At 43.4% G+C, this 21,411-nt stretch overlaps 1 protein-coding gene across 1 annotated transcript; it reads left to right on the forward strand.

Annotated features, from left to right (window-relative positions):
* The first annotated feature begins 6,259 nt into the window (after positions 1–6,259).
* Positions 6,260–21,059, forward strand: LOC144110378 (uncharacterized). The gene is made up of 7 exons (XM_077643232.1): positions 6,260–6,463; positions 7,198–7,284; positions 14,282–14,326; positions 14,698–14,739; positions 16,018–16,038; positions 19,109–19,171; positions 20,230–21,059. The coding sequence occupies exons 1-7, from the start codon at positions 6,440–6,442 to the stop codon at positions 20,365–20,367; spliced, it is 420 nt and encodes a 139-aa protein (XP_077499358.1). The 5' UTR covers positions 6,260–6,439; the 3' UTR covers positions 20,368–21,059.
* The last annotated feature ends 352 nt before the right edge of the window (positions 21,060–21,411 follow it).

A 21,411-nucleotide genomic window follows, 5' to 3' on the forward strand; every position in this document is an offset into this window, starting at 1 on the left:
GTTATCATGCTAATTGTTTTACTTTTATCTCTCTAAAAGAAAATAAGCACGCAATACCCCATATTTTTATGTATCTGCTTACATCTAAGGCCGATGTGAGTTATTCCGGTATTCGCGGCCCATTGTTTGAATGAATTAGAAACACACGCGGGTAGTGCTTGCAAATAAAAATAAAATATAAAACCGGTTCTTGAGGAAAATAAACGACGCAGTAGCTGTCTCGCGTCTGGGTGGACACCCGAACTGCGTCAGAAACACAGCCACATAAGTTACTTTGGGTCAAAATTCGTTTGAGGTCTGGCCGATTCTGCTTGGTGAATATACGAGATGTCAAAAGATATGAGTTGTTTTACGCGTTATTTTGGGGCGATGTTTTGTAATGACGAAGTAATAAGGCGGACTAATGGGAATTACGACAGAGAAGCAGGCAGCATTGCACGCACACAAGCGCAAGAGCACACTGCCCTCGCTATCATAGGGACGCGTTAATGGTCCCGAAGTATATCGGTATTTTTATGTGGCTTACAGCTGTGACACGAGATCGCTCATTGCACACTACGCAATACAAAGTGACGTGTCCGCCAAGCCTTGAGTAAAGCACCCAGAGTGTTCTTGGCACCGCGGTGATGTTCGCGTGCTTACGCTGTGGCGTGTACAGACGCGAGCAACATAAAGGGGAACACATATATAGTTTAATCGCAAAAACGAATATTTCGTTATTTCTAGATCAAATTTAGAAATTCATTAAATGGGTTATTCGTTTGGAGAAAGACTGCTGAAACAAACAACCGAAAAATGAAAGCGTGCTTTTTCATTCATGCGACTAAAACGTTACCTTTCACTTTTCTTCGTCTAGTATACAGTACCGCAAACGTGATCCCTCCTTGGCCGCTTAGTCAGTAGGTGTCTAGAGTCGGGCTCACATGTTGCATGTAATTCTGATCGGTTAATCAGTTGTTATGATTAAAAGAAAACTCCGTGGGCAATGAAGCAATCACAGCCACGATCGACCAATCAATCAATCAATCAATCAATCAATCAATCAATCAATCAATCAATCAATGATTGAATGAATGAATGAATGAATGAATGAATGAATGAATGAATGGATCAATCAATCTTTGTCGGTCTGTCTCAGTTTGTCGGCTGGTCAGTCAGATAGTCTGTCAGATTGTCAGTTAGTCAGTCAGTCAGTCAGTCAGTCAGTCAGTCAGTCAGTCAGTCAGTCAGTCAGTCAGTCAGTCAGTCAGTCAGTCAGTCAGTCAGTCAGTCAGTCAGTCAGTCAGTCAGTCACTCAGTCAGTCAGTCAGTCAGTCGGTCAGCACTTAAACAAGCAAAATATCAACCAACCTTTCTCTCAGCCCGTCAAGCAGTCAATCATTTTTAATCAACCAATCAGTCATGAAACATTTTGAAGACAACCGGGCTAGTGCCTGTTCGCGAAGAAAATTTCTACGTTCTCTCCGGCATTGCAGCCCACGCGCAGCGCGAGTATACTATAGGCAGCGAGGAGTAGTTTCTTGACAGCCAGCGGCGCGATCGGCACAAAACAAAGCGAATTCGCACCTGTTTGCCTATTTCGGCGGCTATGGTCCCTTACCAGGTTTCACGAATATCAATGGAATAGAAAGGTGCTGCGATGTTGTCTCAAGTGAGCTGATGGAGGCATTCTTCGAGCGAAACAAAGCGGGCCAGTGCCTCGGGAACACGCGAGTGTGTCTTAGAAATAAAAAAAGAACCTTTCTTAGCAGCACGCGCGTCGCTATGTGGTTTTTGTTTGAGGATGATAAGATGGAAGGCAGACAAGCAAGCACGTTCTCTCCGAATGAGAGGTCGTTAGGCATCTCACGTGCCGTCCACACTCGCAGGCATTAGCGCTTTTTCGTGTATCGCGCAATTGCGGCGCTTGAAGTGCTGTCCGTCAACTCTTGTGAGGCGGCACTCTTTGTATAGGCCTCAGAAAAAGTAAATAAATGCAAATTGTGGGGTTTCATGTACCGAAGCGAAACATACAATGAGAGGGACAAATTAATGTAGACCACCTGGGTGTCATTAACGTGCGCTGACATGGGACAGCTTTTCGTCCCATGCTTTTCGTTTTTTTTTTGCTTTTCGCTTCCAGCGAACGCCACGGTTGCGGGACGCGAAAGTTGCAGCAATGCTTATACTGCTACTCCACCTGGTTTCCTTGGTATAGCTCGCACCCATATCCACCTGAAGGACCTAACAACTGAGGAGAAATCATTGGAGCCTCCGCCTTCTTGGCCGACATGGCTGGAGCTAACATGGCTGACATGACACCAGAGATAGATCGTTCATTGCTGATGGGTGAGGTCACCAGTCTTTAGTTCAAACATGCAAAGTCCACGAGAGACAAACACGCCAGAACTCTGAACGGACGAACCCAAACAGCCTCTCTGTTTCAGATATCGTTGTAGAGGACGAAAGTTAAGGAGTGTAAGATAAGGGCTTACAACAAACCAAGCATTTAGATTGTTGGCCAACAACTTTATCTGGCTTAAAGTAAATATGATTTTTGCTTCTGATAAGTTTCGGTACCAGATTCTACACGGCAGCCACGGCAGGCACGAAAAGAAAGGATTTTGGAAAATAACTTCCTTTGTCATTATTAAAACAGCGCGAACTAGACTAGCACGCAGGAAGAGACCTTTAAAAATGACTTTTCAGTTTCTGTTGACGCCTTGTTGACCTGTTGTTGAATTAACTGAAAACCAACATGAACCCAAGGTATGTTGAGCCTGCTCAACATCTGCTAAACAACAATTTGGTTGGTTACACTCAGCATAGTCTATATCGGAGAATTTAAGTTTATTATAAGCCTTGACAGGTTTTGCAGAGCATACAAATCGTAAATTTAGGCCCATAGGTGCATTAGCTGAAACATGGAAATGGACTCCTTTCAGAAAGTATTCGATAGGACAAGTACCCTTCTGCGTTGCATATTTCGGTACATTAGGACTACGATCTCACATAAGTGACAAGTTACGTGCAAACCGAATATGTTGTGATAGTTATAAGTACTGTGGAACATGACGATGTTCTGTGCTAACATGTGGCATCATCTAACTGTTCTTAATGAGCGGGTTCCTCGAATAGAGAAAATATCTTGCTTCTTTCATATGTAGTTCTCGGTTTTCGAAATCCTGTGGAAGCCCACCCACCAATATTTTATAGCTAACTGCAATTCAGGTAATGCAATGAAAAACCTTGAATACTTTAATTTAGTTAAGCTAAGTGTGCGCGATTAGGACAAGGACAACAGTAATGAAAATACGATTACAACATCACGCGTGCGCTGGCGTAGTGTACGTTTCCTTGCCTCTTCTCCATGTCTACTCACTCATTTCTGGAGTGGACCATGTTATGCTGTGAGTGAATGTGTGCATGGATGGTGGCACTGCAATGAGCAAGGTTCTACTGTGACAGCAGTACAAAGTCCACATCAGGAGTCACTATCTATGCACATATATGTGCATAGATGGTGACTTCTGGAGTGGACTTTGTACTGCTGTGAGTGAGTGTGTGCATAGACGATGACTGCGAGAGTGGAATATGTACTATTAGAAGTGACTGCGCATAGCGGTGCAGGTCCGACAGGTTTTAGGTCGTTATTAACATATAAGTGACGCTACGGTGCAGTAATTGCCGGCAAACTAAGCAAGGCTAATCCCACCTGTAGCATACAATAACTAAACTCTACTGGTTCCACTGTAGCTTTAATTCTGTTTTCGGCTTTTTTTTTGGAGGCTTCGTGAGCAGCAAATTATCAGGGTTTGGCTGATGATGACGATGATGTGAAAAACAATGTCTTCTATGGTCGCCAGGGAAATCAAGAAGATCACGCATGCTCTACTTGCATGATTTCTCTTAGCATTAGCATCTTCTGCATCACAATAGCAAGTGACCAAAGCAAGCAGGCTGTTGACCATAGTCATGCCGATTTCAACAAAATTTTTGTTGAACGTATACAACACATTAATTGTTGAGTAATTTCTGTTGAACTTATGTTGAATCGCGTTGAATCGTGGCAGTCGTGTTTAAGCCTATCCAAATGAAATCAAGACAAACTTTGACATGCGTCGTGTAAACAGAACCTTGTTACATTATGCATATTAAGAAAGCATTCAGCACCTGTTAAGACTTTCCTTGCACAGAAAAAAGTGCCAGTGGTGCAATATGCTCTTTCAGACATACATTCTTTGGAGGTTTTGTACGTGCGCTCATAAAAGGGCGCTTAATTAGTACTTTATTTCTGTTATGAATGAATCAATGTCTTAAACTAATAGAACGTCGTATGTGAAGTTGTTTAATTCTACTGGACATAAAATAGATCCATAGTAACAGTGATAACTGATATAACTTTGCAGATCGGCAGGCCACTACCTGCGCAGATACGGACACACCTGTGTTGGAGTATATAAGGGTGAAACTCAGATGACGCTTAAGATGAAAAAGTTGTGAACTCTCAGTCAGTTCCTGTTCTAGCCTCGTGTGCAATACTGTTCTATGCTCTTTATCTGATGGTTGTATAGGCGAGAGTGTATGTTTGTATGACTGTATGTATTTATGTATACATACGCACACCTGTGTTTGTGCGTATGTGTGGAGCAATACATGACTGGGGCTGTCAGCACCACGTGAACGTGAAATTACAGCCATAAATATGAATATACAGCCCAAAATTGCATCGGTAGTTGCTCATCTGATGCAATACGAATCTATTCGAAGAATGCTTTTTCCCACAGCCGAGATTCAGAATGATTTGTTGAACCACCCCCGTAATTTCAACATCAATTCAACATGAAAGCAATGCAGATATTGTGTTGAGAATGCTCGACTCAAGCACGGTGACCGCTTTTCTCTTGCCATTCTACGCTGCCTCAACGATCGACCAACCCAAGCCCTTCCTGGTATCAACATGATTTCAAGATAGCATGTTTAGCCCGCTAAGAAAAACGTCAACCCGACCTCAACGAGCATTTTTGTAAGGAAACGTACACAGTGCCATACACAGCGCCGTACACACAAAGGATATGCAGGTAAAACTGATGTTGGCGCTGTCCTAAGCGTGATCTGCCATCAGCTCGCCCAAGATTCTACACTGGCAATTGCTTCTACACTGGCAATTACTTTCACACTCGCTGTAGCTTCTACACTGGTATCTACTTCTAGACTGGCAATTGCTTTTACACTGGTAACTGCTTCTATACTGGCAATTGCTTCTACACTGGCAACTGCTTCTACACTAGCAACTGCTTCTACACTGACAACTGCTTCTACACTGGCAACTGCTTCTACACTGGCAATTGCTTCTGCACTCGTAAGTGCTCCTAAACTGGTAATTGATTCTACACTGGCAACCGCTTCTACACTGGCAATTGCTTCTTCACTGGTAGAATGCCGATCGCAGCGCCATAACACACTGCCTAGCGAGAAGAGCAAGCAGTTTTGGGTATTACTATTGGTACTTTTCCACGCCACCTTCAGGCGCTTATTGGCGTGAGCCTCCGCGCTCTGTCGAAGGCGCACGCGCCGTGCGTCAGCTATCTGGGCTACGCCGAGAGAAGCTAAGCATTGAATGCTGTCAGCCAAACGCGGGTATCTAATTGCGCAGAATGTGTTCTCGCGTTTGCAGCGGCCCAAGCGGCTGACAAAAGCAGTTTTGAGTCACCGAATGGAACAATTGCAGTGCCACCTTGGCAGCGCAGGTTCCTGCTAGTAGGTACTTCTACACTACGGACTGCTTCTACGTTGGTAACGGCTTCTACACTAGTATCTATTCCTACACTGGCAATTGCTTCTACACTGGTAACTGCTTCCACACAGGTAACTGCTTCCACACAGGTACTGCTTCTACACTGGCAACTGCTTCTACACTGCCAATTGTTTCTACCCTTGTAATACCCGCATTTCCCAAAACAACGCCAGAGCTGAAGATGGCGAGGTATTTAAAAACAGAAAGCAGCAGAAAAGGCAACTGCTAGGACACACAAAAAGAAAAACACGAGGTAAGAGAGTGGTTCGGCTTTTGAGCACCAGCTTCAGATCGGTACAAAAGAGAGCCAAGGCCGTGAAGCACGAACCCGAAAGGCACAAAACGGATGCGCCCGGCAAAACGTCGCCAATGCGGCGGGATTCGGCGCTTTCCGCTCCCATCGTTCCTTTTATTCATCGCTGGCGTCCAGTAGCAAAAGCGAGGACCGTCGAATTGAGCTCTGAAGCGGAGGCTGGTTCGCACCAAGCAACGACATTCTTCACTTTCCCTTTCCTCTTTTCTTTCTTTCTCTCTCAAAATACTCGGGCAACTACGTCGCCTGGTTGGATATATCGCGGCGGGTGAGGACTGCCCGAAATCCATGTCGCATCCTGTTGGACGAGTGGGCAGTTGCTTTTCAAGCCATTTTGAAGCGTGACCCAAATGGACGTGCGCCGACGAATCCAGGTAAGCCAGCCGAGATGCGTCCCGCAATAGTGCGTTGGCGGGCAACCTACTTTAGTCGAAGTAACCAGCGGCGTTCAAGATGCGATCAGGGCTGCCCGAAAGCTAAGTTTATTTAACGAGTTACAGCGTAACTTTGGGTGCAACTGTACTAACGTTGAATTTTCTGCCGTCACGCGAGTGGTCGGAACTATTTTCAGGACCTGCATTGCTGTAGCGGTGAGCAGTTCTCTGCTACTCTCGTCGTTAACAGCCTCCAAAGACTTTGCAGTTGCAATTTTCCTATCTAGTTGGTTTGCGCACTTGAGGGTACAATTCCTGGATTATCCGCACTTAAACAATTTGCACTAATGCGCAACAAAACGAAACGTCAGTATACCTGCATCCACTGTCTTTTCATGGGTCCACTGTTGAAGGAGAGTTCTTTACGCTTCTTGAAACCCGCCACACAGCCTTTCATGAAGTGAGGCCCAGCAAGGAAGTGGAAATAGTGAGAGCATCTACTTCAGACTTGAGCCTCTGCCTGTCTTGCCGCCACCAGACGATCAATATGAGGATTTAGCCTCTGTGTGTAATCCTTGCAACTAAGATGATGTAAACTAGCATCCTTATACAATGACCTAAGGAAATATAGACAGTTACCCGACGAGGTTTTGATTCTGTGGGTTGATGCTCGCCATGTTGGCCGTAAGCAGTCTACACTTCTTTCCTTGTATTATCGGTGCATTTTTCTGCAGGTGTTTCAAGCATGGAAAAGGATTGTGACTTCCCTGCCATTCTTCACCATCGTCGTGACGGCTTTCTTCCTCAATGGTCTGAACCAGGTAAATTCTGGTCCTCTGATTTCAAACAGTTTGTGCACACTTGCAAGAACTTTTAAACCCTGTAATGCCTAATTATGAAGGAATCGAAAAAGTTACCAAATATAGCCATATATTGTCCACGACAGTGATAAGGAAATTGGAGAGAATAAATTGTCGGACGCTTGCTGAAATTCGCGCATTTGCGCCATCTGTTTTTTTCACGCTGCTTGCTCACAGCGATGGAAAGCATTTTGATTGGACAGTGCTGGCTACTGACAAAAAGTTGACATCAAACTTTATGAAAGCTTCATGTTAAAAGGAGTGCACCGCGTGCAAACGTTATGTAGCAAATTACCGACCGACACTGAATAGAAGAGTTAATGCGAGCAAGATAGGTGATTGTACAGTGCAGTGCTAGTATATAGACTGGAGATCCCCCATGGACCTAACGGTTCACAACACAGAAAGGTAATCAGGCAAAAAGGGGAAGTCCATTATTTGCCACGGCACCAAAGATAAACTTAAAAAGGGGGCACGCCGACCAAAGTAACAACAATAAACAACAAAACGACGTTTCGGCTCCCGTACGGGAGTCTTGTTCACAATGAGAAGGATTAGGAAGTGCGTCGGGATTAATACGTTTGAAAAGAGGGCGCAGGGAGTGTGCGTATAAAGGTGTTAGATTTCCAGCGTTGCGATTGAGGGTGCGATTAGTCGTTTTAACGAATAATGATTCGAGGTGAAGGCGACGGTACAGATTCTTTTCAGTTGCCAGCACGTGTACCCTACCCCAGTCAATATCGTGGCCAGTTGACACGGAGTATTCGGCGATAGCATTAGACTAAACTTTTTGTTTTTAACGTCATTACAATGTTCTTTCAGGCGCCTTTTAAAATCACCAGTCTCGCCAATTTAGACGCTGTCACAATCAGAGCAGGGGACGCTGTAAACAACGCCAGGGTACTTTTCTTTGGGGAGAACGTCTTTGACGTTAACCAGCGCATGCCGTAGTTTCTTGTGGGGACATGCATGGGCAACGTGAACTTGGAATGTGCGCAGAATGCGCGACAAGGCTTTGCTTATTCCGGGTGTGTAGGGAACAGCAGCACGTTCAGAGGAGACAACACGGGAGTTTCACGGGCCGGGCAAGATAACTGCTTTTCTGCGGATGCCACAAAAGCAGCTGGGTAATCGTGGCGCGCGAGTTGCGTACAGTACCAAGGTCCACTGCCCGATCGTCACTAAAACTGCATATGAGTCCTGCACGTTTGAACAAGGTTGTTTCGTGAAGATTTGCAAACCACAGCCATTGCGGCAGCTATAAGATAATTAATCAAATGGAGGGCAATATTAGACTGCTGAATATACTAATCAGTTAGGGCGGTTTTCTTCCTTTGCATTACAATACATACAAGAACGAAAAAAAAATATCAAGCCCAAGCTATTCAGTTCCTTATTTCTTAAGTATCTGTGTTGTACAGCTCATTCTACGAGACTTAGGTTCACTCATTTCTGTAATCCGCATGGTGTTCTTGACCGGTACTATGCATTAACTTTGTATGTTGGTGCAGATATCTTATACTTTGTTGCAATTCGAAAAGTAATGATAACAAAATGTGTTTGTTGCCTCTACTGAACAGGACAATCACTCAACAAACAAATAGGCTAACTCCTCATTGTTAGCGGTGATGATGGTAATATTCTTGCGTCTGTTCACTACAAATGCTCTCCGGTTGTCACTGAGCAGTTGGTGTCGCTCAGCAAACGTAGCAAGAAAATGCGATGTATGTTTCCAAGCTGTAAGAAAAAAACAACAACTTGCTCTGCATAATAAGAAAACTGTTGTTTATATTAGTAGGCTAGTCCTAGCAGCTTGCTTTCGATCCATAAAGAAGACAAATGCTTTCACACTTAAGCTCAGTTGAGTTGTCGTAGAAACAAAATAATGTTGTAAAAGGAACTAGCCTTAGCCGGCTGTGGGGACGGACAAATTAAAAGCAGGCCTCGTCGGGTCCCATCAGCGATCTCAGAAACTCGAAAATGTTTGCGTGCTCTGGTGCTCCCTGCTACCTTGTATTTTTTCTTTTGCACCAACTTAAGTGGCAGTCAGGCTTATTACAGGGTGTTAAGTAAGTACTTTAACCGACAATGCCTCAATGTCGGCTGCCTAAAGAAGCCAGGGGAATTGAATAAGCAACAAGTCAGCGCCATCAAGTAAAGTAATTATGACATTGAGCATCGAGCTAGAACCCTGGCAAGTCACCAAAGATGCACGTCTTCCTGTAAAGTATCGGCAGACAAGAATCTTTATGACATAAAAATAAAAAAACTGACTACTGGACTTTGTGGGCGAATGAGCAAGAAAACAAAGAATTAAATTTTAAAATTTATTGTCAAGCTTGATAGGCGCATCACTCTACCTCCGGACTACTGTGACGTGCTTTATGGGGTTCCCATTTAACTCGGAGCCAAGTGCACGAGAAACCGGAGAGGAATTCGACGTATAACAACGCTCATAGATGGTTGCGTGCAAATATTTAAGGCGAAGAAGCAAAAATATCTGTGCGCACCACAGACGCAAGCCCTGAATAAATCGCCTTCGAAGTTTTTTCACATGTCCTGGTCGCCGCCGGACCCCTTTGAATTCTGATTTCCTAACCGCACGTTGCACCCATAAATTCCCCCTCTCGTATTTCTCCCCCTTGGAATTCACGCAACCTACTCGCTGCGTGCGGCGGTGGCCCAACAGAAAAGGGTTATCGGCAAGGCGTGACAGTTTCTTAGAAGACGGAATATACAGAGCGAGACAGTTGGCGAGAAATAGTTCATGTTCAGGTGGTGACCGAATTGCATGGAACGTAAAAGTGGGCAGGGAAATTCACAGTCTGGCTTCCGTATAGTCGTGCAGGTGCACAAAAAGCGGTTTCGAATGTAGGTGATATAAATGTCAAATCAGCATCCCCGTGCGGCCCTGCTTGCCGAAGGCAGTGAAAAACGAACACGTACAATAGATACGCAATATCTGTTCCACCGCTATGTTCTTGTCCTGAAGCATTTCTAGCGATTATTCACGTAGATAAAGACAGCGAAACATGACGTGAGTTTAAATGCGTAATGACTGGCCTCGGTTTTGTGCTTTCATCGTGTTGCAGTGCAGAACTCCGCAATGTTCATCACTGTATTGTAACCCAGTTGAAAAGAAAAAAATAAACGGTACAACCGTGCTCAATATACGTCAAAATGTATTGTCGATTGGCCATAATGACACATTTATTTTGTATATTTGTAGCATGTTTCTGCAGTATCGCAATTTTTTTGTAGTACTTATCTGCAGTAATTAAACAAAATTACATTGTCGCTAGAGGTTCATAGACAAGAATACTGCAGAAAATTTGTTGTGAAGAACGAAAATTTTCTGTTCTGTTTCTCGACTAGGAATTAAGTTTTAATAATAATTGTTTTTTATTGGGGGGGGGGGAAGGAAATGGCGCAGTATCTGTCTCATATATCGTTGGACACCTGAACCGCGCCGTAAGGGAATTGATATGGGAGGGAGTGAAAGAGGAAAGGAAGAAGAAGGTGCCGTAGTGGAGGGCTCCGGAATAATTTCGACCACCTGGGGATCTTTAACGTGCACTGACATCGCACAGCACACGGGCGCCTTAGCGTTTTGCCTCCATAAAAACGCAGCCGCCGCGGTCGGGTTCGAACCCGGGAACTCCGGATCAGTAGTCGAGCGCCCTAACCACTGAGCCACCGCGGCGGGTTGAATTAAGTTTTACAGCGTGCTTTACATTGATGTTCATATAATTCGTTACTTTGCGACGTTAGTGCGACTTGTGACGTATGTTGAATTTGCGTGATATGCGAATTGTCACCTTGTGTGCTTTAGCGAGGCCATAGATTTCAGCGGCGATTATTTTTTCTTTTATCTCGCCTCACCGGCAAACGTCCTATTGGTCCAAATAAACAAATAAAAGTAAACGACGAGTTGCATTAATGGGTTTTGAGAAATAGCCCATGTCAGCGCATTGAATAATTATCTCCCGATGTACGGGTAAAAACAAAGAACCCTCCAAGAATATACATAAAATTCACATAGAGATTTATAGTTTACATGCAGTTTTGTGACCCTCAACAGGCTGCTTAATATGCTACTTAAATTCCCAGCTTTGACAGTTATTACTGAACAGTTTTTTATTTTTCTTTTGCTGCTTAACTAGAGTAAAGGTGCATCAAGAAAAGGCTTCTTCAGTATTCTTAGCATCAGTGTAGTTTATAGAAAATTGTTTCATGTTGTTCTGCACATATCGCGTGTTTCGGGATTTACACAGTTGCAGGAAGGAAGAAATGAATGAATATTTCGAACGCAAATTAAGGAGTTTTCAATGGCGAAGTCACTGTTGCAAAAAGCCGGATCCAGACTCTGCCTTCAATGCCTTCTTCGCGCTAAGTCCTGTTTCTACTTTTTACTCAAAATCCTGCCGCGGATGCTGCATTGCGCGCTAGGCTTGAGCAGCCAGGCCTGACCTCTCGCTGCCAGTTTATGCATCTACCCAAGCAGCACAGGTAATTGGCCAAATATTGAAAGTTATGTTTTCACACTGGTACTTTGTAGCATTAGCCTTTACCAATTTATTTCTAATATCTGGCCGATTACCTGTACCGCTTGGGTAGGCCACTTTTTATCGCAGGACAGCCGATGACTACAGGACAGCTAATGTCAAGGAAACTTAATCGACGGAGAACGCGGCACAAGGTTAACTTGACAAGAGACTGCTTTGTGGCTTCAATTTTGATTTCAGAAGTTTGAACAGTTTTCGCGGAGTCGAGAAAACAAAATAAACAGCGACGCGTTTTGCTACTTTTTTTTTCAGGTTGCGTGCTAGCTTTTCTGAACGTTTGTAATGTTTCTTCCTCGGTGCATATAAACTACCGCACAACATGAAGAAAATCTTATACGGCGAAGGTGTTGATGTTTTTTTTTCCACTTCCAAAATACGTGTATAAACTTGTCAAAACTTTTAATCAAGAAAGCAAAACCAAGACATTTCACAGCTTGCATCCAAACACACCGCCTCCGCTTTGATTTGGCGGCGTGGTAGTAAAACACACAAAGCAAGCGAACACGAAATACATAACTGGAACGCAACAATCTAAATGTAAATTTTCGGAGTTTTCACGATAATTCAACAAAAGCAAGGCGTCTGTATAAGCGCACCATCCGAACATCATACCGAGAAAGAACTATGAACTTTGAAGGCAAACCGGACTAGTTTTGTTTACATTTCTTCAGTCAAGTCGATTAAATTCTCCCTCATCCCCTTTCTTAGATATTGACCCGCATGCTTTCAAACAGTTATTTCGAAGAACGAACGTAATTAAGATCGCTGCATATTACGAAGATGAACACAACAATTTTGAAATAATCGGAGTTCCCGGGTTCGAACCCGACCGCGGCGGCTGCGTTTTTATGGAGGAAAAACGCTAAGGCGCCCGTGTGCTGTGCGATGTCAGTGCACGTTCAAGATCTCCAGGTGGTCGAAATTATTCCGGAGCCCTCCACTACGGCACCTCTCTCTTCTTTTCTTCTTTCACTCCCTCCTTTACCCTTCCCTTACGGCGCGGTTCAGGTGTCGAACGACATATGAGACAGATACTGCGCCATTTCCTTTCTCCCCAAACCAATTATAAACCAGCAGGCTCTCCTCAGTTGCTATTTCTGCGAGAATTTTAAAATTAATTGGGAATCGCTATATTCGCCAAAAGAAGCAATTTACTTCAAGCTTGCATTTTAAAAAAGAAAAAAATTGTGAAACTAAAAAATGGAGTGCCCCTTCTCAGTTTCACTGTAAATTCATTGTAGTTCATTAATCCAAATAAGCTTGCGCACTGTGATGTAAACCGCCGTTTTGCGTACAACAGCCTCCGGTCGCCGCATGCGGTTGCCGGGCGTCAATTGAGCCTAGTACCAGTTGACTGCGACATGCTCATCTATGGAGGCTATATAATGGACAGGGTTCATCCATTTAGATAAGTGGTTAATATTCACTGAGCCGATTGCAGACACTGGCGCTCGAGCACTGATAAGGCGGTGTCACGCAGGCGAAGCGATTAAGAGCTTAGTAGCAAGGTCAGTTCGCGAGCTGGAAGCCTTCTTCCATTCCCTTAATTGCCTTTGATAAACCGTTCTCACAATCACTTGCCTAAGTTAGGCCGGAGATATTATTCACCAAGGTCTAAAGAGTGTGACAGTGAAAAAAAATACCCTTGCTATAGCTATAACTCTTAAGCACGAATATTCGCCGATTGGATCCATGGAAGACACTGAAAAAGCATTACAGTGTCATACTATTTAAAAAAGTGTGGGCTCTAGAGCTAAGAACACTGTACACGTTTGATGTTAATAATTTCCTTTTTTTGTTAAAGTTGTGTCATTCAATGCTTCCCAATAAAGTTTGGACAAGAGTTAAGAAGAACGTGCGAGTCAAATTCTAAGCCAAGTACAAATATCAGTAAGCGGACAGTGAAGCAAAGAATTTTTAAGGGGACTGCATGAAGTACTTACTGACTCCTAAAACCAAATGTTACGAAATTTTAATTCGTCCAGAATGCCTCTTAATGGTGTCATAAAATTATTAGTGATGACGATCTCCGCTTGTTGAAAGACGAGTACTGTTACAAGGGTTTAAAAAGCTCAGTAGCAGACGACGCATGCACCTGGGGGCATGCAGAGAAGCTAGACATTTTACCGGATATGACTTTTCGGGGAGCCTCTGGTGAGCCATGCAGCGAACATGGACGCCATTGGATAGCAGTGATGTCACTGTCTAAACCATCTGATTATAACGCTACATCTGCCAGTGAGCTTTGAGGCTGCCAACGAATAGAAAATAACGTTTTTTTCCCACTACTCTGTTTGAATTCAAATGCATACAGCATTGATCATAAGATCTACTATGAATATGTTTCAGACCTCTGTTATATTTTCAATTTTTAAACCTTTGTTTACTTACAGCAGAACGTCAGATTCTGCATGCTGTCTCAGGCGTCGTCGCTTCAGGTAAGCAATCTTGGAACTTCTGATAATACATACGTGCGAATCTAGGAAATAAATTTTACTTTTAATCGCTTTCAATGTTATCATAAGCTGTTAATGTATCACGTTAAGCCGCACTAGTTGCAGTATTCATAACGCTTTGATCATGAGTTTAGTCTATCATATCATATCATATCACATCACATCATATCATATCACATCATATCACTAGGACATCGCTACAGCTGCGGACTTTAGGCTCACAATGAACACTTCGCAGTTGCAATTAAAATCATTCTTTAAAAGTCCTGCGCTAACTGTCATTCTCCCCGTATTTATTGTGTCCGCGAAACCTTTTGGCGTGCCTATGAAATAATTAAATATCTCTATTTCAGAGCCAATGTATTTTGTGCCACCAACAAAAGTATAACACTGCCGTGAGTATTAAATTACTTTTGTATTCATTTGCATTAGTTTTAGCATCTTTCTAACCCGTATGTAATTTTAGCCCCAGTCGGCATGCTCTTACAAAAACAGTTCCCTTAAACAAAACTGTGCTCTCATTCCGGACAGTATTTCCTCTGATAGAATTTTGTGAACATCAAGATGCATGGTAGGTCGCTGATATATGTTGCCTCAAGCGTTGAACTCAGTAATTGATGAACCTTTTTGAACAGTGTTTAAACGTTTACAGATTAATATTCTTCATCGTAGTGGTACGTAGGAGGTGTGTAGTGCTGAGTTTGTTTCTTACAATGGGAAGTTAGCTTCGGATAGTATTAATTTATCTTGCTAAAAGTAGACTCTTAGCATTCAACAATCATATGTCGTACACGGATGAATTAATTTGAAGACCATTCTCGACGATGCTCCGTTCCTGCAAGCAGATTGTTGCCAACTTACAAAAAGCAAATAGTTGTCTCCGGTACTGCTTCTGCCACTGCGCAGCAACTCTGGCACCTTATTATAGTTCACTCCCTCCAGAACTTGCGCTTGGAGTTTTTGTAGCGAAATCTACATCGGCCACGCACTCGTAGTTTTGCCGTGCTCGCATTCCCACCGTGGTCGCACCGCATCACGTGACTGTTCACGTGACCAGCCGCGTGATGAACCACGTGACAACAACTAACCAGACAACCAGACTAACCCGGGCTTGCAATCAAGACTAACCAAGGCTAACCAAGCTGCGCCTTAGCTTTCACTACATATATTTTTTATCTGTAGCTTGGATGTAAACCATTCATTTCAGAAAACGACATGACTCTGCTTCAAATTTCAGGTGCCATGATTATCCTAGTCACCATAGTACAGTACGAACGAATTTTTATAGTTCTAGAACGGACTCGAACAGGTGGCCACTGATCATCGGTGTAGTCTAAACTCCTTAATACTGAGAGCGGAGTCCCTATCCACAGTCGGTACTACGAAGCGCTTACTATGCCAATAGTCAGCGACTACATAGTTTTCCGAGCAATTAGTTGGCGTCATTTAAGTAGAATGCATATGTCATCTATTCCACTACATTTGAGACCGAAATCCTTCCAGATCGAGTAAATTTAGCCAAGCATGGCAATCTACGACGGTTACCGGAGAGTCATCAAAGAAATAAGAGGAAACGTGGAGTTGCAATACAGTAGAATTTTGCTTCTGAAAAAAAAAAAACGAAGCGTTTGCATCCTACAATTGTATGAAATCATTGTTCTTGTTTTTTACAGCTCAACAGTTGCTTAAAACAGGTAAGAAATGATTGTCGATTTTCGCATAAAATAGCATTTATGATCTTTTATTGCTCACAGGCATTGGAATTCAGCGTTAAAGCAGGAAAGGTGTCCTTGTATTTAAGGCTAGTGCAGCCAATTATTTTTAAACCGCACAGAACGCATGGCAATGAGGCGAAAAGATGCTCGTAAGTTAAGACAAGGTTTGAGAGATGCCTCGAATTCTGAATAACCTTCGAAAGAATTTGTAGAGAGAGGTTGAGCAGATGGTTTATGATAATCACAAAGTCTACAAAGGAGTAACCGGACGAAGACAAGTCCTCTTGTCGAAACGTTTGCAAACACCCTGAGGCTTTCCCTCCCTTGTTAACCTTGTGATTAGCTTCGAAAGAACAGTTATGCAGCGAACTTAGAATTAGGAAGTCAGCAAAAATTGCCGCAGTTAGAACTCAGTTTACGAGTGGTTGCTCGTTACTATGAAATCTCATAGAATGCTTAGCTCGAAAATAAAAAAGTTCCCCCTCCAGCTTTATGAAGCAAGAAAACAACACTTCAGCTTACTTCACGAACTGGCGATGGAAGACCGTAGCAGAACCATTCCTGACGCACCTCAAGAGCACAAAACAGAGTAAAGAAGGACTGAAAAGGAGCCTCACTCCTTTAACCAACATTTCGACGAGATGACTCTGGCTAGTGCTCTGAGGCTCGTCATCTGTCCATGTTAACTTTGTTTTGTTGAGTCAAGCATCCTATCTTCCTGCTCTCTTCATACGATGCCCTTCAAAAGTGTATGACATGTTCGCTTCTTGAAATGTACGCTGAGCTTTAATATTGCAAAAGGAGCAGAGACAGCAGATGGCAACCGTTCGTGCCCTACAAAAATAACGCGTCTGCTGCCATAAGATAGACTGCACAGTCAAAGCAATAACACACGCGTGGTCAGTAAAGCCAGCTTCATCTCTGAATCTAAGCGAGTGGCACGACAGAACGTTGCTGTTGCATTTCGATAAATGCGTTCGGAAAGAAGCCTTTCCGGCCCGAAATAAGCTCGAGAACGACCTTTTCCCTCGCTTCAAAGAGGAATATGGCCATTTCCCGAGAGCGTTTACTCTGGTATTCCGTACAATGGGATGTGCTTCAGGGTTTGCGAATATACCAGCGTAAAATATCGTGTTTACGACGTTCCCGAAAAGGAGCGGAGTTCCGGAAATATATAGCAACGTCTGGGAACCTCTTAACAAGGCGGGAACCGAGGACCGAGTGCGTGAAAGCCGCACGTCAAAAACAGCATTGGAACCGAATACCCCGAAATGAGATTTCAAGAAGACGGGTCCGTGCCTCCGGCTTGTTTGGCGAGGAAGACAACCTCGGAGAACACACAAAAAAAGCGGTTGCAGCTGTCGCTAAAAAATAGCAGCAACCGCTCCGAAGGGCAGCCGAGACAGCGACGGGACAATGAAAGCCGAGATGCGAACGCTTCATAATACAGTGAATATCACATTTCAGTTCCGCAACAAAGAGCCAGTCCGCGGCTTCAACTAGTGACTTGCATTCGGAGCTGGCGAAGTATTCGCCGGGTTTTATGCATTACCATTCCCGTTAATGAAAAAGGAAGCTACATTATTTCTATCTGCAACTAATATTGTCCCGTTAGCAGATCGTTTTTGTTAAAACTGCTTATACATGAACGAACCAGTGTTTAATTTTGCAGCTTTGAGTTCGCGGTTTGCGTTTAAATTGTTCACTATTTTCTTGGCTATTCTGCTCATTTACTGTCTTATCGTTTTGCAAATTCCCAAGCTTCAATTACTGATCAAAAGAGCGCAGATGACACCCAGACTCATTGCAAGAAACACGACAGTTACTGGACAGGGCGTGTTATGGGAATAAAGCACGCTTTTTGGGCAAGCTGGCGCATAGGTGGTAGGAGATGGAACGCTAAAAGACGTCCCGTAGTTTCTCGTGGGTTTGACATTTTTTTAACGCTTGATCTCCTTGTATTCTATATGTTAAGGCATTTTTTTCTCATTTTATGCCATCAATGACTGCAATTTGAAGACTCGTGTAGAAAATGCCACCTCGAATATTTTTTATAATGTGATGCGACTACGTAGTGCAGACATTTCTCTTACAAAAACATCTTTAGGCAGTCTATAGACTGTCCACATACTTCTGTGTATAAAGTCTATACACTCTCTATAGACGAACCCTAGAGAACAGTCTATAGATAATATAAATCCTATAGACAGTTTATAGACAATCTATAGATTTATGGCCATACACTTTTAGTAGACTTTTGTTCATAGACAGTCTGTAGACTATTAGACAAAAATAAATATCTATAGGAAGGAAATAGAGCCTATAAAATGTTTATGGACTCTATAGGTCATTTTTATAAGGGTTGTGGGTGTTTCGGTAAGTATACTAGATATAGCCTGTGATAAGGAGAGATTTTTGGACAACTTTTGAAAGTGTTCTTGAGGGGAAAGGTGGAATAATTAGCACAGCACCATTCTTAAGTTTTTTTTTGGCGAAAAAATGTAGGGCGACGCTGTTATGCCGAGGAACAATTCTCGCTTGGGGTCCTCTCAAGTCGAACCGTGATCAAAAAAAAAAAAGACAAAGCTTCCAGCGATGCGAGACCGGAACGCAGAAACAAATAAATTTAAAGGCACCTACATTAAATTAGTTTTGATTGGCTTGCTCCAAATTTGTATTGATCCCTCGGCTTTCGAAAATAACGGCACTAGACTATGACACGCAGCTAATACGGTTATTTATATATACATGAACACTAAACGGGAGGATGGTGCGTTCCTTTGCAGGAGTAAAACTTTAAGTCGGCGTCGACAGGTGGCAAAGCGAGAAGTATGGTTTTGAAGAAGCTGCCACCGACAAGGAAGAAGTATATTACGAAAAGTGATTCGCAGACTACCTTCCTTAAGAGTGATAACTACTTCTTCACTGTATTTACACATGTGTACGAGACATCGATAAATGTGCATAGGGTTTTAATATCGCGGGGTTAGCAAACTCACCAATAACATTTTAGAATAGTTCACCTTCTGTTTTTATTTTTTTCATTCAGAATTCGTTGCCCTCCAACATCTCTCAGGAAGAAGCCTTCTGCATAATTGCAGCATGCATTGACGTAAGTCTCCCTGAGTGTTATCTAGGGCCCCTTGGCTGTGCTATATACCTTTTTTTTTCACTGACACCATTGACCATGATTAAAAACTAGCGTGCCCTATAGCTGTGCTATGCAGCACTGAACAGTGATTGGAAGTCCCGCGGATACTACTTCGATTAGGATTAAATAGTGTTGTGCGGAACACCGAAACATTCGCACCAGCATTGTGAAGTTATTCTTGACTTTTTGTGCAATGAGACAGCGTAAGAATTAAAAATTGAGATGAAGAGCACAAAATGAAGAATACCAAAACGAACTCTCTGTTTAATAACACATTTCGTCAGAGAAATTATCGCCGCAGCGTCAGTGGAATCAATCAATCAGTCAATCAGTCGATCAGGCAGTCAGTCAGTCAGTCAATCAATCAATCAATCAATCAATCAATCAATCAATCAATCAATCAATCAATCAATCAATCAATCAATCAGTCAATCAGTCAATCAATCAGTCAGTCAGTCAGGCAGTCAGTCTGTCTGTCTGTCCCTCAGTCAGTCAGTCAGTCAGTCGACCGACCGACAGACCAATCAATCAATCAATCAATCAATCAATCAATCAATCAATCAAGCAACCAATCAATTCATCAATCAATTAGTCAACCAATAAATAAATCACCTTAAATTAATAATAATTAATCAATCAATCAATACGCAAATCAAAAATACATAATTTTATTAAGGCTTCAGGACAAATGCTTCTCCTACTCAACTACCAGCCTTGACTTACACCTGCTGCGGCCATTTTATCTCCGCAGATTTCCCAAATTCTGTTATCTCCCCCCTGACAGCCTGCTTTCATTTTATAACTCGTTTTCATTCCCTCGCAATTCACTGTGCTATCCTGACGGACAATCTGTTTGCTCTCCCCATCGACGTCTTGATTTCGGCTATGATTGCCTCGTGTTTCCTCCCTGTCCCGCACTGCTTTCTTGCTATCGCGCTTCGAAGTGCTCGTTCGCAAACATCCTTCGCGGACGAATTTAGCGCCGCAGCTGACCGCCCACTGTCTAACCTATTTTCCAGAACCCGCGGCAGACGCCGATAACACTGGGCAAGCGGAAGAGGCGAGAAGACGATCCCGCAGAGGCAAAAGTGGTCGACGAGCAAGTCGCCCACGTGGTGATGGAGGACTACGACCTCGACGAAGACGGCAGGCGCTGACGTCACACACTCGCCGGGATGGGCATATCTGCGCCCCGGCGCTCCCGCTGCGATGAGACTCGGAGCCCGAACATAGTAGGAAGGAAGTGTTCAGATAAAAACTGCCATTTGCAGCGGATTTCATCCCATGGGCGTCAACCGGAGCTTAGAGAAGGGAGGTCACAAACAAGAAAAGAAAAAAAAATCTTAGCGAATGACGTTGAGGAGAGCTCATGTGTTTTCATTGGCTCTCTTCGAAGCCCACAGTTAACACTGGCGGCACTGATGTTCTCCAAGCAGAGCTGCAGTTCGAGGTGCCCCTAGAGAAAGACCCTTCGCGCGTGATTCTTACTGCCAGTCATTCGTCGACTCGACCAGGCGACTGCAGTCCCACTAAGAAGACCTCCGTGGAAATACCGCCAAGTTAAAATACTCCTAGGCAAGATGCCGCATTTGATCAGAAAATACCGCTGAGCAAACAGAATCGCTCTGGAGCTCGCACTTTACATCGGCGCTAATGTAAGTACCGTAGTCTGAGTTCAGTTTGAGCATTTCCTTTCAAAAGCTGTCCTGTCCTTTTTATGTTTTTATTGTCACAGGAAACCGCGGTCTTAGAAGAGATTTCCGAAAGAAAGCCCCTTAAAGTGTATATTAGTGTACATGAATGCTTTTTGACGCTTGGAATAAACACCTAGATAGAAAGAACAGACGTACACCACGACTGTGCCAGCGGCGCACGTTTCTTGTTTTGAATAAAATTGTACCGCATGACTTTTCTTACTATATTGTACGGTGGTGTTACTAGCTCTATAGTTCTAAGACACGCATTAAGGATAAAAATTGATGTCACAAACACTGCTAAGAACAGAACAACGACACCTCTTCAACGAGGTGGAATGCGGTAGCGACACCTGTGCAGTTTCTTTAGCCCTACCCGTACCTATTGCGTTACGACAGTCAGAAAACGAAATGGACCCTCATTTCTGACTAACAGTCGTCCAGATTACTCCCTCAAGTTATTAGGACGCAGCTACGGAGTATTAATATGAACGAAGGGGTTCATGC

The sequence above is a fragment of the Amblyomma americanum genome, chromosome 11, assembly GCF_052857255.1.
Source record: "Amblyomma americanum isolate KBUSLIRL-KWMA chromosome 11, ASM5285725v1, whole genome shotgun sequence".
NCBI classification, from domain to species: domain Eukaryota; kingdom Metazoa; phylum Arthropoda; class Arachnida; order Ixodida; family Ixodidae; genus Amblyomma; species Amblyomma americanum.

Excerpts from the sequence above, each read along its gene's own strand:
- LOC144110378 (XM_077643232.1), top strand. The coding sequence starts at position 6,440 with ATGGACGTGCGCCGACGAATCCAG. Across the intron at positions 14,740-16,017 it reads AACAAAAGTATAACACTGCC|CTCAACAGTTGCTTAAAACA; the intron begins GTGAGTATTAAA and ends TGTTTTTTACAG. Across the intron at positions 19,172-20,229 it reads TAATTGCAGCATGCATTGAC|AACCCGCGGCAGACGCCGAT; the intron begins GTAAGTCTCCCT and ends CCTATTTTCCAG.